A 17,822-nucleotide genomic window follows, 5' to 3' on the forward strand; every position below is an offset into this window, starting at 1 on the left:
TACCATACATTAACAAGTGCTTAGCCATGACAGTAAGAGTGAAGTCAACCTCAAATGAAGACAAATGTTTTGGTTTCTTGTTTGTTTCAGTCTTTTCTGCCTCAAGGCTGTTATGAGTTGCATGATGCTAGCTTCCATAAAATACTTGGGGGGCCTGAAGGGCTAACCATCGCCATTCCCTAAAGGTAGATCAGTTGCTTCTTCAAGGTAGAGAGAAGGAAGATGCAGAAAAGTAAAATATTTTCTTCCCTGTAGAATTTTATGATGTAATCATCCCTTTGAATTCTCTGTTTTAATCAGATTCCTCAGATCATGGCAAGCTCCCCAAAATGACATTTTTCACAGAATGCTGGAAAGATTAACCAGATGTATAGCATTTTACAATCACTTACTCAGCTTTGTATGTAATTTCCTAAATCTGATATTACAGAAGGTAGAAATCCTGAGGTTTCTTACAAACACCTTCCTGTACTTCATAACACAAAATAAGCAACAAAAGTGCTGCAAACACAATGTTTTATTAAATATAAAATATATAAACAAATGCATATTCATTTTGAGCCGTTTTCCTCACATAAACAAATATAATCTATAGGAAAAGAAGCAAGCTTTAGAAGATGGACGACAGGCGGTCGAAAACACTCTAAAAGAAGGAAATGACATCCTTAGTGAAGCTAATGACCTTGCAAATGGAATCAATTTAGCTGTGGAGGTAAATATTATATGGTTGAAGGATGAGCACAAATATTTTATTTTACTATGTACAGGCAGCAACCATTTACGTGCGTCCAGTTGACAGCTGAAGCATGGGTCCATGTGAACGCGAAAGAAGGCAGAATGGTGGTGGAACGGTGGACATAATGGGGGTAACAGGGCGGGGGGGGGGGCTTCTGCGTGCTCCAGTGACATGCAGGGGCCAGGAATGGAACCCCCACACAAAATGGTTGCCGCCTGTATTTCTTACCATAAATGCATTTACTGGTATATAACTGCTTCAATTTGTATTCTGTTGCAAACCATTCTGTGGCCTTTTGAAGAAGGACATTATATAGATTTAGCTAATAAATAAGTAGGAGCAATAATAGTCAAATGTGATTTATATTTATTGAAAACTTTCAACTTTGCCATCTTTGCATGTATGTATTCCCATGATAAAATCTAAGGGGGAAGACAAATTAGCTGTGTTTGCACAGAACCACATCTTACCAGGACACTTCTTCCCAGGGAGGAAACCACAATTGCTTTGCTCCTCCCTGTTTCTTTTAGCTTAGTGTTGCATGGCAGCTAAGTCAAAGTTTGGCTTTTTGTGTTGTCCAAACCTGGGATCGCAGAATTGCGGGGTTGGAAGGGTCATCTAGTCCAACTCCCTGCAATGCAGGAATCCTGCCCACAGCCATCCCTGGGTAGGCTCAAACCACCAACCTTGTGGTTGACAGTCAGACACACTGATCCATTGCACCACAGAGATTTATGGTTAAACTGTCTTCTCCTTACCTATGATCTGCAGCCAAGGATTTTTCTTCGGCTTACGGTGGCATGTGAACCAGACCACAAACATTCTAAACTGTTGTGGAATTGATTTTGACACGCACATGCTACACTCTGATGCATTTGTTCATGGGACAGAAAAAGTCACCATACTTAGGATATATAACTGTCTTCATAAGGATGGGTGACATGCTCTGCACAGTTATTGGCCTGGAAAAGCCAAGTTAAAATCTGATGAATTTGGTGATTCTGATTTTCTCCTCGCTTTTGAACCAAACATTACAAGCTCCTAAAAGTCATAGCCAAGCCCCAGTCAGAATCAGGAGTTACACTGGCATCTCTAGTCTTCACTCCTAATTCCTTTTGGACTACTCTGTGGTAATCTGGTGGGATAATTTCTCTTTCACAAATATCCCTGTTGTGCAAGGCAAGGCCTCATGTGGGTGCAAGGCAAAGCAAGGTGGGACAAGATTCAGACAGGATACAGGGTGAGGCAAGGCAAAGACCTAGCAGGGTTCAGACTCAAGGCAAGGCAGAGACTTGAACCACAAGCAAGCTGAAACCAAGTAGCAGCAGCAGGTGCATCCTTATTTTTTAGCACTCCCTCTTTTCATTAGCGCCCCTCTGCTGACAAGTGCTGCTTGACTTAAAGGAGTCAGCCTTCTCCAGAAACTTCCTACTGTGATGGAGCAGAGAAGCCTCAGGTCTTTGGGGGGGTCTTCTGCAGCGGAGGCCCCCAACCCAGAAGATGGCTAACGGTCTGCTCTTGTAGCTCACTGGGGAAATTACTTTTCATTATGCCTTTAAAGCAATAAATAAATAAATCTGTAGAAAATGATTGGGGGAGGACTAATTCCCCTTTATAGTTTCCTTTTGTCATCCACTAAATCTGTATATCTGATGACAGAGTCTGAAATAGTTGGGAGCCAAGCAGCTATAAGGAAGACCGACATCCAGATGGGTAGCCACTTGGGGACCAGCTTATCTAGCTTTTTGGATGAGTTCTTAGCAGGATAAATAATACATGTTTATTTAATAAATGAATGGGTGAATAATGGGGTGGGGCTATGATTTCTGTGTTCAGTTGTTTAAACACTTTCTTGTTTTGTTGCTCTTAGTATGTGGATGATGTCCGGGATACTATAAGTCCATTGACAGATAATCTAAGGGATAAAATAGATGATCTGTCCCAAGATATCAAAGACAGAAAGCTTCCAGAAAAGGTGCTACAGGCAGAGGCCCATGCTGCCGAGCTGAATGATTCATCTGCTATATTGGATGGGTATGTTAACCATGAGTTTGTTGTTTTGTATATCAACTTGATTATACTGTTGGATTATCTAACAGGCAGAAATAAATGACACCTTTTCTATTTTAAACATCTTTGAATATAGATCAGGGACTCCCAAACATCCTCACCATTCAATCCTAAAGTTCCCAGTAGTCCTAACATTACCAAATACAAGACACAGAGCTCAGGTTGAAGTGTTTGCACTTGTCTTTTGATTAATGACAAACAGTCCAAAGAAAAAGTAGAGTTTCTGGCAGCATTAAGTTTATCAGAAACTTAGGTGAGCAGGGTTACTGACATCACATCTCAGACTTGTTTGCCCTTTCTGATTGGGATCCAGCTAGTAGTTTCGTAGTGACAAGACACACCAATGGAGCCAAGTCTATCCAGCACTAAGTCCCGTTGAGTTCAGTTTACTCCTAAGTACTTGAATAAAGGATTGCAGCCTTAGCTTGTGAAACTGCCCATGGAGTTTTTAAAGTTATGTGTATTTTGTATCCTAACAGAATCCTTGACGAAGCTAAAAACCTCTCTTTCAATGCCACTGTAGCTTTTAAGGCCTACAGTAATATCAAGGATTATATTGATGAAGCTGATGGAATTGCTAAAGGAGCAAAGGCTCGTGCCAATGAAGCTATACAACTGGTAAGAGAAAATAATGTTTCCTTCAAAGAGTCTCCTTTTTATCATTCTGAAAGATGCCAAATATGCTTTTTATTAACACCTATTCAAAAGCATTACTCCACCACATCTTTTGAAACTGGTGCTGCTTTTTTCCCCCTCTTTTTTTTTTGTCAATTCCTTTGAATGTTTCCTTCTTTTTTTTTAGTTTGTATGGTCTCCTAAAAGAGAAAAATATGAGTCAATGTCTTTTACACAGTCTTCATTTCAACACCAAGTCTGTGGTCTTTCTGACTTTCATACAAAAACTTGTCAAGTCTTTTTACATGGTTTCCACAGTCTTTGTAACTGTCCCACTGTTTCCCTGTGTTGCATCTGCCCCTTACATGGTCATGTGCCACACTGGTGCTGCACCTCCCTTTACAGGGCACTAATCATGGCACAGTACATAATTATGGGCTCATCCACACTTCTGCTTGTCTCATGCCTAGAAAGCACAGGGCTGAGAGGCTTTCCACTTGTCCTGTTCTTTCTAGGCATGGATCCAAGAGGTTTTTCATCTATCCCGCTGCTTTCCCCGGGAAAACCTGCTGTTCAGCCCTGAATGGAACAAAAGTCAATCTGTAGCAAAAGCAACTGATGTTTTTGTCAGGAGGTCCTACACATGAGTAGGAGTCTGGCAGAGACACATGCCTGACTGGCATGTTCTCTCCCTCCTGGTCGGTCAGGTGCTTCAAAAGCTTTCTCCAGCCCAAACATCACAGCGACTGATACCAAAAGGCATCAGCACACTTCAGGATCAGCAGAGTTTAGGCAGTCAGCATTCAGACTCAGTAGCGCAGCTTTTTGACTAAACTACTTTTATTTACATATACACACTCAGAGCATCGTAACTCAGCTCTTTCCTCTTCAGCATCAGACCGCAAAGAGAAAGAACAAAGGACAAAAATCCTACATCACGGAAACACAGTAATAACAACATCCTGCCTCTGTTACTTCCCACAATGTGGAATGAAAACATACACCATCATGTGATAAAAACAATCCCATGACTGCAACACAGAAAATGAATCCTAACAGTTTTTACATCAATAGTCCATGTAGTATGTGACAGAACACCAGGAAACAAAGACGATGTCAGGGACTGGCATATCTCTGAAGAGTGTGGGGTAGAGGGAGGGGACCAGGAGAATGATCCAGGTGGGGGAGCCAGTGATTTATGAAGTTTGATGCCACCCGCCAGGCAGGAGTCAGGGAAGTGGGGAGAGTCAAAGCAGGCCACAACAGAGAAAGGTGCACCAGATGTGATGGAAGAAGAAGAAGCTGTTCAGCCAACAGATAGGTCAGTAGACTCCCCACCTGCCCTGCTGTCTTCTAGAAGCAGGAGGGGCTTGAAGTGGAAAGAACAGCAGCAACGTCCATGGGGGGGGGGACTTGCAGGTTGCAGGCCACCTGTCGGTGGTGGGGGGTGGTATATAAGGTGGCAGGAGGGTGGGGTCTCCCTGTTGCTGCAACTGTTGTGCAGGGACTAGAGGCTAGAAGTGTGGGGGGGGTATAGCACAGTAGAAGCTGTTGTAAGTGCATTTCTTGTCAATAAAGAGTTAGCTATCAGATGTGTGCCTTCCTTCGCTGGGGAGGACAGAACATCTGCTGTTGAACATCTGTCAGAAAAACAGTGACCTGTGGAATGTATTATAGAGGCAATAAGCTGTATCAGTCGCACATTAGTACTCAGGAAGGAGTCTACATAGATTGATTACAAGTGTGTGCAGTGTGACAAAACATAATATTCTACAGTTTCTGCAGAAAATATAATGATATTCACAGGCAAATGCACCATTAAAAGTTCCTAGGACCTTGGTAATCATCATTTCAGTAAACAAGAAAAGCAGTAGAGACTATATCCTAAGAAAAAAGAACAGTCATGATTTTGGCGGTTAAGTGTCTCAAAGACCAGCTTGCTTGTAACGTCGTAGCAAAGAAGTAAAGTGAAGCAGAAGAACGCTTACCAGTATCTACACCTGAAATGTGTTACACAGAGATCTAACTCCAGTGACAATCTGGGACTCACAGCCCTATTTCACATAGTAGAGTAATCTGCAAGTTTGCCATCAAATGGTTGTTTGCAACTAAGATCTACTCAGAGTATGCCCCTTGAAATTAAATGAACACAGCTAAATCAGGTTTATTTCAGTAGGTCCAATCTGAATTGAACTTAGTTGAATACCACCCAAGGTTTTCATGAAGCATTATAAAAAAAGTCAACTTCTGTACAAGGAAGTTTTCCAGTAGCAATTTGTCGATATGCTGCTGCTGTTTTTTATTCTTAAGATTATATTGTTATGAGTGAACTAGTTGACTACAGTCCTTCCCTGCATGCTCAGAGGAATGACATACAACCCTGCCCTGCAATTACGTAGCTGTGTTGGGCAGTCAACAGCACCATATGCTATGCACACGGTGATCAAAGATCCTCTATTCATTTGCTTGCTCACTTCACTCCAGGAGAAATCACTCCTGTCCCTGGTATGAGATGCCTGTGGGCTTGGGGAAGAGCAGGTTCCTGGATTCACCAAGGGAAGAAATGGAGATGGTTGGGTTTTCATGCCTGTGGCAGCATGATTGTGCATCTGCTACTAGAATCCCTTTGCCTCTTGCCTTCTATTCACAATGGGCTTTGGATTTGTGGACTGCATGGTTTTAAAGCTAAGAGCAGCCAACAGTTAAAAATCCTAAGAATCCTTAAATGAAGACTAAGTGGCAACTAGAAAGATAAGCAGTATTAAAATATGACAGATGAATTCGTCTCATGCCTTAAATGATGAATTCTTCTTTGCTTCTAAAGCAAAATAAATTCATCACAGATGAGGTATTTCCACTATTAAAGTAGATTTACATAGCCCATTACTTGTGTGGATGGCTATGGTAATCTGGGTTCTATCATGATAAAAGATCCAATTCAGAACTGAGGATCCTTAAAAAACAATAATAATAATAAAGGCTTAACATACGGTATATTTAGGAAATGCTGGTGTTTTATAAAATGCAGTAAAGCCACTAAGCTGTGAAAGGGTTTGGTGCTATATATACTATAATTATCTAATTATCGCTAACAAATTTGTTTTCTTTCTTTTTCTTATACAGTTTAATCCCTATAGAAGCTTCAATATAGAGACACTGGGGGAGTATATCAATGTCACGCTAAGGGAGGCCAGCGGGGGTAGGAGGGGGCAGCCCCATTGTGCAAGCAGAAGTCCCAAAAAGTACACAGGCATAATTCTGATGTGGGACTCATCCACTGAATCCTACCCCTAATCTCTGTACTAGACTATTTAAATTGTGAGGAAAAGTTTTATTGCTTTCATTAAGGCAGTGTTGGTATATTTATTGCTTGCCTTTTACTAGACTTTTAATAGATATCTCACAGTCCTCAGATTTCCCCCACCCCAAAGCTACTTTTACTCTACAATGCTTTGCTTGAGCAGCCGATCTTCTTCTTACTCTATTCTGCCATGACTTAACTAGGCCATATTTCCTCACAGTCTTTCTTGTATTTATTCACAATCACAGTTGGTAATTCTTATTTCTTTCCTTTTCCATTCCTTGTTTCTTCTATTCTTAAGCTTTTGTAGTACAATACTGTTCTTACAGGATAATTCCTATGATCTCAGGGTACCTCCAAAAGTTACAATTTTTCACACATTTTCATTTAGGGGAAAAGGGGAAAGTTGCACATAGTAATGTGTGATGTTATGCAGATATATTACAATTAACAAACATCATACATGTCTTGAGAAGCCACAACCAATTGCAAGTTTTTGTTATGTCTTCACACATCAAAACCAATGTGTATTTGTGTAATCCTGGCATGAAACATTCATCCTTTTCTACATAGAGGTGCTTGCAATATTTAAAGTCTACCATACATGGTGATTTCAGCTCTAAAACTTCCATTACATGCTGGCTATCATGTATAGAGCATTATGACAATCATAATGATCAATTCAGTTTTGAAAGTTTGATCTGCTCCTACTTTAGCTGTGTAAGATGTCATGCACATCAGTGCCAGTTAGTGCTGGGTAAAGAGTAATCTCTACTGATCTGTTGAATAGCTTGTGCCAGTAGTTTTTTTACAGTGCATGTATTGTAGTCAAAATTCCCTGCTTATGTGTTATGCTGAGTTTTTTTACTCAGCCTCATATCCAACTTGTATCTCCTTTTTGCCTTATTGCAAATTGACCTTCTCACATCTTCATTATGCCTATTGAACTTTTTTACTGTCCATTCAACTAAACATTTTATTTGTTAATAGCAATCATAGTAATCATCATCATCATCATCATCATCTCAATCCTTCAGTATATAGTTCCTTACTAGTGCAGTGATCACCCCCGGTGCCTCTGGATCTGAAGGGAGAACGAATAGAAGAAATATAATCTAATTTGGCAGGTGTACAGTTTTGCTGCATCTGATGGAATACCATTTTGAAGAATAATTTGAATATTTAATAAGAGAAAACAAATTGCAGAAATAGATTTTCATGAATTTCAACTTTATTTTGATATTTTTACTAAATGGGTAATATGACCCTATCCAAGGTAGGCAAGGCCAACAAACAATCCTTTGGGTCTGGACTGGCTCCCTGTTGTTGTTGTTGTTGTTGTTGTTGTTGTTGTTGTTGTTGTTGTTGTTGTTGTCGTCATCCTTGTCTTAAGCTTCAGCTTGCTGTCCTTTATCCTGCACAGTTCAGGTCTAATTTGCTGAAAATGAAAATAGAACTGAATGCCTTAAACCTTTTGATGACACTGCATTAAAAACCTCTTGCAAAGTCTCGTAGGACTAAGATTAGGCATAGTCATCAAAGATGCTAGGACTTGTAGTCCCAGTCCAGAGTGACAAGACACTGTATAATTGTCCTTCCCAATGCATTTCTGGGAGGAAACAGAATACATTTTTGCTATTACTCTGCCTTCCCACTCTAAAACACAGACACTTATACAAGGGCTCAGAGAATCATACAAGCTGATTGCCAACAACAGCAATCAACTCTTATTTTAACCACATATGTTAGCTGTTAAGTTTTTATAACACCCTTCCTCCAAGAAACCCAGAGAGCCTCCCTTCCTCTATTACAAACTCACCGTCATTCCATAAGGTAGGTTAGATGAAGAGGCTAACTGGCTCAAGATCACCAGGTGAGCTACATGGCTGAGGTTGAATTTGCACTTGTCTCTCCCCGGCAGTAGTCCAACCCTTCAGCCACTATGCCACATGTGCCCATTAACATTCTTTACACATCTTAATATACAGACATCAATACACTTCCACAGATGTGTTTTATGTCACAGCAGACTCAGCTTGGCTCCAGAAACATACTGGCAGAATCCTCTTTCTAATGTTTGTAGGCTGTCTCATACATATTTTTAGGGATAGACAGCTGTATTCATATAGATGCAGAAAGAATTTATAGATTTCAAATCTGTTCTAAATAATATTTTTAAAAAACAAAAGGAAAGTTCTGCTCCCCAGTTCAGCCCTGCTCTCATTTTCTGTTTCATGACTGCCTGGAAGGTATTTGCTTTGATGTAAGACCCAAATTAATATGAAAAATATTTTATTAGTTCTGTATGATAAATATCATAGTGATTTAACAGCATACTTTAAAGTGCATTGATGATCATTTCAAATTTTCATGACGCTTCAACTAAATTGCTCCATTTTACTTTTTCTGAGGATTCTCAATTCCTGAACCTGCTGCTTAGCATGCATTTCACTGACAGTAGTTGGTTGTTGGGTCTTTTTCTCTCTCTTTTTCTTCTTCTATAGGCGTCTGGTCCAGAAGGATCATTAAAGGATGGTGCCAAGAATGCTCTGCAAAAAAGCTTCAGGGTTCTTAACGATGCCAACAGGCAGGCAAATGATGTTAAAGGTATGTCTTTTTCTTTCCCTGCAATAATTGGGTTTCATTGAAAAGCTAATGAGATCTACTGTGGTCTTAGTGTGCAAATATCTCTATAGGAAAATATTTTGATTTACAATTCTGTCTCTATAATCAGTACTTGATTTCCATACGAACTGTATACCCACCTATGGTGACAAGAGTCTCTTACATCCAGATCCTAATTCAATCAGGAACTTTCTTGGAAGTTTGGAGCAACTTACAGATTCTCAACCACTGTTTCACTATAGAAATTTAAAGCAATGACCTACAGAGGGGCAGCCGCATTAGTTTGTTGCAGCAAAAACAAGGAGTCTGGTGGCACCATAAAAGTTTATGGCATAAACTTGAATGAACCAGAGTCCACTACTTTAGATAAATGAAGTGTTAACCTCAGTTGTAAGATGCATACACACACACACACACACACACACACACACACACCTGTGTCTCTTTGTGTGTCTATCCACACACATACAGGTAGGAAAAAACTAAACAGTGCTGCCAATAATTGGAATTTATGGCCATTGGGTACTTTATTACATTTCTTCCCTCTATACTCAGTCGTGTGCATTTTTGTACCAAGCAAGAGAACTCTAGCCTGTGGAAGCTTAAATCATCATAAACATGTTAATCTCAAAAATGCCACCAGAGTCTTTGTTAACATTAACACCCTAGATCACATAAGCTAATAGGAAGAATGATATAACAACATGTTCTCTATCCTCAGGAACAGAGATGTTTATGTCAGAATAAATGAGGGCTGAGTTTGAATACACTTGGACAGAAGATACTGTATCAGAAGGTCTGAGGACCCCAGGGACAGAAATGCACAAAGGAAGAACAGACAGTGGCTTCAAACTATAACATCCTTATTTAGGGCCAAACTAGACACTTAATGCATAGGTATTTTTAAAATATGCAAACAACATCTGCTACAGGAGGGGTAATAGTTACTAGGACCCTGGCAGATGTGGAGGAGGAGTTTAATCATTTTGCTCCCCTGCTGTTGGTCCTGAAACAAATCTCTCCTGGAGGTGATATTTGCAGGTGTGGAATTTCCCTTCAATGAAGGGGTTCAAAGAAAGGGTTTTCCTCAGGACTGCAGCAGGAAGAAAGGTGTGAAGCTTTTCTTCCCCACATGCTGCAATCCCAGTAATTATCAGCATGCCCAGTTGATGCTGTTTGTATTTTTTAAAAACTCGCAGATTAAATGCAAGGGCACATTTAGCATCATATCTAGTTTTCCCAACTTGCTCCAAGGGTGCTGAGTGGGCTACAATATCTTTTTATGTCATCTTACTTTCACAAACACCTTTTCAGTTAGACGAGTGATGTGACTTTAGAAAAACTAGATGTGACTTTAGAAAGCACACCATAATTTGGAAGAATCAGCCAAGTGTGTTTGACTAGAGGGATTCACTGAGAAGAAAGAGGGGAGGCTTAACTCTTCCCTTCCCAGGCACAATCCCTATGGAAATTATGGCTGCTATTAATGTGGGCGGGGGGCTCCCATTGCAGTCCTGGCAAAAATTGTCACCCCCATCCTTACTCATTTAAAAAGCAAAACACGACATCCTTTCTAATGACTACGTTGAGTCACATCTATTTTGACCTTCTTTCTAATATGCTTCAGACAGTGTTTGTGAGAGTACAAATGACATAGAAAGATATGGTAATTCCCCCTGTACCCTTGCATTAATTTGGAAAGCTGTTTAATGACACATTTAGTGGCATGTCTTGTTTGATCCTGAGTGTTGCTGATTTGCTCAGTATCAAGAGTGGGGAACCTCAGGCCTGAATGCAGTCCTCCAAGCCTTTCTATCCAGTCTTCAAGGCTCTCTCACCAAGCCATGCCACCCCCTGCAGGTTGCACCTCTTTTCTCCAAGCCTCACAGCTCACCATCCCTACTCCATACCCTCCCTTTCAAGTGCTTTTGTGTGGCTGGAACAGATCCTTGAATCATGTTCATGCCTCTTGCTTACTTAAATGGGCGTTTGTGTTTATGTGTGTAGAAACCTCTGACTTTGGCATGGCTAGAATGTATTCTTATGGCTATTTCTTTAATTATGAATTGCTTCACATGAGATATCTCAAAGCAATTTACACAAAACATACATAAAATCGATTCCCATTCACTACTGGAATGAATATCTCCATTTAGTATTCTTGTTGGAAAAGGGACAATAGAGAAAAGACAATAGAGAAGGCACCTGTTTGATGCTAGGAGTGTAGGTGTCATCACACTAAAGCATAGCTGTAAACTTTTCCCTTTTCTTGCGAGGAATCCTATTCGGAATAAGGGGATTTCCCTTTAAAAAAGGGAAACGTTGACAGCTATGCACTAAAGGCTCAATCCCAATACAGTGCACAGCAAACTTCCTGATAGGATGGTATCTGCAGGATGCTTTCTCCTACAGAATGCAGTGATTGGTTGGGTGTGTAGGGAATGAGACAAACTTTCAGTTATCCAGCTTTGCGCACCAATGCCAGTACCTTAAACCTAGCCCAGTAGCTCATTGGCCGCCAGTGGCATGATAGCTAAATTTCCACCCCAGTGAGCAACTGAGCCACTGCATTTTGTGCTGGTTGCAGCTTTTGGATCAGCCTCACATAGAGCATAGCCTACTATACACAAATTACAGTCACATCCATTGCTCTGCATTCTGTCTGTTTCCTCTGACTTTGCCTGCTTTTTCCTCCGGCCCCACCTACCACTTGCACATGGTCCCCAGAAGGCTCCCTAGAGGAACCTGCCCAAGATCATCTGGCAAGTCACAACTTCATAAACTGGGTTTGTTGATGGCTACACAACTGAATCTAATCAAAGTGGCTTATGCTGTATTGCAGAAAGCAATTGTATTTTAACATGCATTCATGCATTTTACATCTTTGCATTCAACACCTTCGCCATCACGTTGTTAAGACATTGCTTTTCGTTATATAAAAAAATAATTGTTTTATTTTTAAAATTACTGCTCCCCCCTTCACTCACAGTACCCAGGGAAAGTTCTGTCTTTCTAAAGCAATCTAATATCACCACAAAGGCATCTTATAAAATTTCAAGTTAAGTACTCCTATATGGTCATGAAGCCCTATTACAGGTTAATTGGAGGGTTATGGAGCTGATTTTTCTTTTTTATTAGACGGTTCTAACAGTGATGAAACTGCTTTGCTGAAACATAAAGCTTTAATGTTTTTTCTCGGTGCTCTATCCTGTGTATGTTAATATATTGGCACACATTACTCTAACCCTGCCAGGATCACATTGTGGCCTGGATAGACATTAAGCCAAATTCGAGCCTGAGATTAATTGCTTTTATTTGTTTGTGGCACTTGTTGCTGCATCAGTATGTTGTTGGTGTTATTAACATAATTCCTAAGCCATGGCTTGGCATTTCTAGGTTAGGAAGAGAGCACCAAAATAAAATAAAAAACTTACAGAACAAAGTCTCCTTAGAATCCTCCCAAATCCCTATAGGAAGCCCACAACTAAAAGACAAATAATAGAGACTCTGTAAAGAGCTAGTAGGCAGAAGCAGTCATTAGTTTGGAATTTCTCTCTCTGCACTACAGGTAGTACATTAGTTAAAGTAATGAAAACCCGTAAACCACTCAAGTAATATATCCTCCAGGAACTCAGGCCTAGTCTGCGACAGAGATGGGAATGTTTTCTTGCTACATTATGACATCCACCTGATTTGTAGCCAATTACATAAGGTATAAAATGGCTGTTAATCAGGAAAATGCCATATATTACCTCCGAAATTTGCTGAAATAGTCCTTACAGAGCAAAACGTGTGACGGCAGCTATTAAAATGGAGATTTACTCATTTCTCCCTTTTTCTCTCTCTCCCCCTGTGGGGCTGAAAGTAGATTCTACAGCTAGCATTTTGCACATATGTGGATTTCAGGCTCCTATCTATAAGTGACCAAATTCTTCTTTCCCTTTGCTTGCGCTATGTCAGAATAAAGGGATGCAAGACATATGTGTAAGGGGAGGGGGTTGTGAATACATATTTTTGAAGATATTTTATTCAGACAGGCTTTTGTCTAAACAAGGTTAATTGCAAAATGAAAGCGCAGAAAGTATATTGTATTTGTTGGTGGTCATTCAGATCTAAGCCATTCCTTTTTTTCCCCAGATTAGCAAATGATAACTTAATGGGAATTCTATTTTTCAGAACTTCATCTCTAGTGTGCAGGTACTTTGTACTCAGTGCTTTTTTTTCTAGAAAAATAGGTGCTGGTACTCACCATGAAGTTGTTACAGTAAGTGCCACACTTTTTAACAACAACAAAAAGAGGTGCCAGTACTGTTTACCCTTTAGTATCCCCTGAAGAAAAGCACTGAGGTCCCTAATCATGATTAGCACTGCCTTGTAATACATATTCCTGCAAAGTCACAGGATCTTTGTTATATAATCATCATCTTTGTATATGTTCCTAGATAAATCCCCATGAGCTTTTGGTTTGAATTCCTTTATGACCGCAAAAATGTATGGTGTCAGCAAAAAGTGAAGCACTTCCCACCATTAGTCATTGTCACCAAAGCATAGAATTAGAGAAGAATTCAGCAGACTTTAAGGTATATGACTGTACTGGTCATTCCCCCCTATTTATCTGAGACTTCATAACACTACAATTTCCAGATCTCCAAAAGTAATTCTTCTGAGATGTGTTCTAACAGGGGGTATCCAACTGAGTCATATTTAGAGTAGACCCATTGAAATAAATAGCTAACCAAAGTTGGTTATTGCTAACAGTCCCACTTATTTTAATGGGAATGTTCTGAGTATTACATAGTTGGATGACACCCAATATCCTACACATATTTCATTATACTTTTTTTTGCTGTTTTCTTATAAAGACAACTCAGTTTTAAAGCTATGGGGTGGGAAGGAGAGGGAACCAGATAGGATATCCCTCTGCTTTGCCAATGTCAGTGCCTAGCATCTGGACTTGCAGCTGTCTTGGAGAGCTCTAGGTCACCAAGGCCATGAAATTGGCAGAAGCCTTCTCCCTGAGCCATCTGATGGCGATTCTCCTTATAATTTGCTTAGTTTCAGCAGCAAGTATTGCTTTGTTGTTCAAATTAGACCAAGAAAAACTCTTGCTTGCTCTAGGTGGGCCTGTTGTGTAATTCCAATGAAAGAGAAATTCTTGAGCCTTCAAAGATGCCTGTCTGCCTCTTAGTCATCTTCCCACTTCTCATTCTCAACTGCTTCACAAAAACAGTCAGGGCTCACCTAGGGCCTTCTCCACATATTCAGTGTAAGCCCCTTGCATTCATAAGTGCACAGGCTAAGCTTCTTCATTCTTGAGTAGAATGTGCTGCCTTACATTGCAGTTGCCTCTATTATTCTCATTATCTGCGTTCGATTACTTCCTTACAGACTGCATGTCTGTTCTTCTTAGCATAATGAGTGAGAACTAGCTTAACTTTGTCTAAAAAGCAAGGAAGTTGTCAGTCACAAGTAAACTGAATGGATTTCATGCCGTAACTACGGCACAGTGTTTAACTTCACCACAGGTGACTTCAAAATATGGTTCTTCGGAATATTTATCACTTGTAGAACAGAGCAGTTTCTTTAAAAATTAATGGTGATTTTCAGAACTTCATCCTCCAGTCTGCATGGAACTCCCTGAGGAAATTTATTTTGCTTTTTTTCCTTCTTAATATTTAGAAAACAATTAAAATGCATTTTGAGATATTAAAGGGGGAAATTTTAAACAGATGGAGTTTGGATATTGGAATTTGGGAGATCCACAGAGATTAAAACTTATTAAAAGTCATAAAAATAGCCTGGCTCAATGGTTGCAGAACTAGAAGTAGTTTTCAGAGCAGAGTGATTCTGAACTGTAAGAATGGAATAATTGGTATAATTTGGACAAGGCACCCAGGAGAGAAGCAGTCAGTATAACAGACATTGACTGAAGAACTACTAAAACTACTACCTGAAATGTATCTGTTATGAAGAAATTATTTTTGAAAGCATTACATAGGTGTTATGTATTTTCTTTTGAAATGTCAAACAGATCTTGGAGCAATATTAGAGAATTTTTATTATGAAGTGATATATAAATAATAAATGTTAAAACAAGTCAGATTAAAAATTTATCAGAAGAGTCATTGTTTAGGCAATAAATGACCCTTGGTCTCTTGATTGTCTCTGGTTTCTTATGAAGGGTGGCTTATAAATTTTAATAATAATAATAATAATAATAATAATAATAATAATAATAGCAGCTTTTTTCAGTCAGAACTCTCAGGTGGGTGCACTGCCATTCTAGGAGAATGAGGGAGGTGTTCATTGTGAGTTCTGGCACCTCTTTTTCTAGAAAAATAGCACTAATAATAATAATAATAGGTATTCATCATTTATTACTACTACTACTATTATTATTACTATTACCATTATTTATACCCTGCCTGTCTGGCTGGGTTTCCCCAGCCACTCTTAGTGGCTTACAGTACATATAAAAACATAGTAAAACATCAAACATTAAAAACTTCCCAGTACTTCAGATATTTGGGTCTTGAGCAATTTAGGGCTTTAAAGCACCAGCACCTTAAATTGGGCTTGCAAATGAAAGGAATTTGGACAGCTATGGCTGTACCTGATAAAAGTCTATCAGGTTGTGTGCCTACTGAAGCTTCCAAATTGTCTTTCAGGACACCCTATATGTAACATGCTTCAATAATCATGGCAAAAGACATTTTACTTTCAGAAAATGTGCAACACTGAAGAGCCATGTTTCCTCATTGATTCCACACACACCCGTGTGGTAGATATTTCAGAAGTGAGCTACTAATTCATCAATTGGCAAATCTATTGTGTATCTAAGAGAGACCATTTATTGTCTTTCTAGGAGAGACCATTTTACAGGCCAATTAAGAACGCTTTGTGGCATCACATAATGTAATATATCTCTTATTTAGATGTACCTAGTTACCTTGTATATACAAATGTTTGAATTCTCTGTAATTTGCCACCTATGGCAAGCAATCTATACATGATTTATAACTCATTTCCAGATTTTGCCATCAGTGCAACCCCTATTTTCCAAGGAGGAAATGCCATGTTGCTTTAAATGTCTTCCCTCCAATGCTACAGCACCATAACATCCATTTTGATGGGAATAAATAATGAAAAATGTCTCTAAAGTGATGCTTCAGCACTAATCAGCATTTTCCTTGCCAAACTACACTCCTGAGTTTGTGACATATGTATTTGCAAATATCCACCAATCTGAGTTGGAACATAGATTTGACAGCCTTAAAAATCATTTTTATGGAAGATGTCCTAGAAAACACCACAGTCATGCAAAACAGCTTGCAAAGACTATTGAATCATACACAAAGGATGACATTAATTTCATCAGTAGTATATTGAATATTCAATTATTGTCCTTATGGTTTGTAGCAGTTTTTCCGTTTAAATGGATATTAGTACATTATTTTATCTACAAATTAGTTTTGCCTTAAAATCTCTCTCTCTCTCTCTCTCTCTCTCTCTCTGTGTGTGTGTGTGTGTGTGTGAGAGAGAGTGAGAGAGAGAGAGAGAGAGAGAGTATTGATCATATTATAGTTAACATGATATCATGGCCTTTCAATGGGTATTACATCTGCAGCAGCTGCATCAAGTCAATGTAATAGGAATTTGGTAAGTAAAACACACTCTTTGTGACTCTACTCTGACCTCATTGATTGTATTTATTCACACAAACACACACACACACACCACTGAAGAAATTCAAGAAATTCTGAGGTCACCACAGCAGTTTCATCTATTGATGAGGGCAGAAGATGTTAAGGAAAGTCTCCTGTGTCTTCTATTCAATTTAACCATTATTGAACGGTTGTTCAGCAAGTTTCCTCTTTTTTAAATGCAGTCCTAGGAATGGTGTGTAAGTCGAAATGCAAGCATAGGCATATTCTCTAATAATAATGAAAATTCTATAAATACTAGGTATTGTATAAAACTAATATAAGAAAACCAAGACCTTAGACACAGTGGAAATCCTTGATCTAAATTTCAAAAGTTACGGATTCTATTTCTTTTCTGCAAGAGTTTCACAGAAAACCTTTCTATGCTGCCAAGCTTATGCGGACAATTAAAGAAATGATCTGTAACTTTCATTTTTGTGTGGTTGCCATCAGATAGATATAAATATATGTATCAGTATTTAAAAAATAATAATCAAGTATATAAGTATTTTTTTATTACTTATACTTTCAAATCCCTGCTCAGCCATAGATTTCTTTAAAAAAAATATTTATTTAGTACAGTGGTGCCTCGCAAGACGAAAAGAATCTGTTCTGTGATTCTCTTCATCTAGCGGTTTTTTCGTCTTGCGAAGCAAGCCCATTGACGGATTAGCGGATTAGCGCTATTAGCGCTTTTAGCGGCTTATCTGCTGATTGGATCAGCTGATAAGCAGCTTAGCGGCTTAGAAAAAGGGGGGGAGGGGGGAAAAAC

General features: G+C 39.2%; 1 protein-coding gene and 1 long non-coding RNA gene across 14 annotated transcripts in view; one reads left to right on the forward strand and one right to left on the reverse strand.

The window, feature by feature from the left end:
• LAMA2 (laminin subunit alpha 2) overlaps positions 1–17,822 on the forward strand; it is a 365,130-nt gene that overhangs the window by 286,327 nt on the left and 60,981 nt on the right. For all 13 annotated transcript variants that reach the window (XM_083498017.1, XM_083498006.1, XM_083498008.1 and 10 more), the window contains 4 exons: positions 596–712; positions 2,607–2,770; positions 3,286–3,424; positions 9,227–9,329. In XM_083498017.1, coding sequence (XP_083354143.1) covers positions 596–712; positions 2,607–2,770; positions 3,286–3,424; positions 9,227–9,329 — 523 coding nt within the window. The remainder of the gene's footprint in view (positions 1–595; positions 713–2,606; positions 2,771–3,285; positions 3,425–9,226; positions 9,330–17,822) is intronic.
• LOC310704578 overlaps positions 4,947–17,822 on the reverse strand; it is an 82,146-nt gene continuing 69,270 nt past the window's right edge. Inside the window, exon 3 of the long non-coding RNA XR_014524894.1 lies at positions 4,947–8,160. This is a non-coding gene — a long non-coding RNA (uncharacterized lncRNA). The remainder of the gene's footprint in view (positions 8,161–17,822) is intronic.

The sequence above is a fragment of the Podarcis liolepis genome, assembly GCF_965112155.1.
Source record: "Podarcis liolepis genome assembly, chromosome: 3".
NCBI lineage: Eukaryota > Metazoa > Chordata > Lepidosauria > Squamata > Lacertidae > Podarcis > Podarcis liolepis.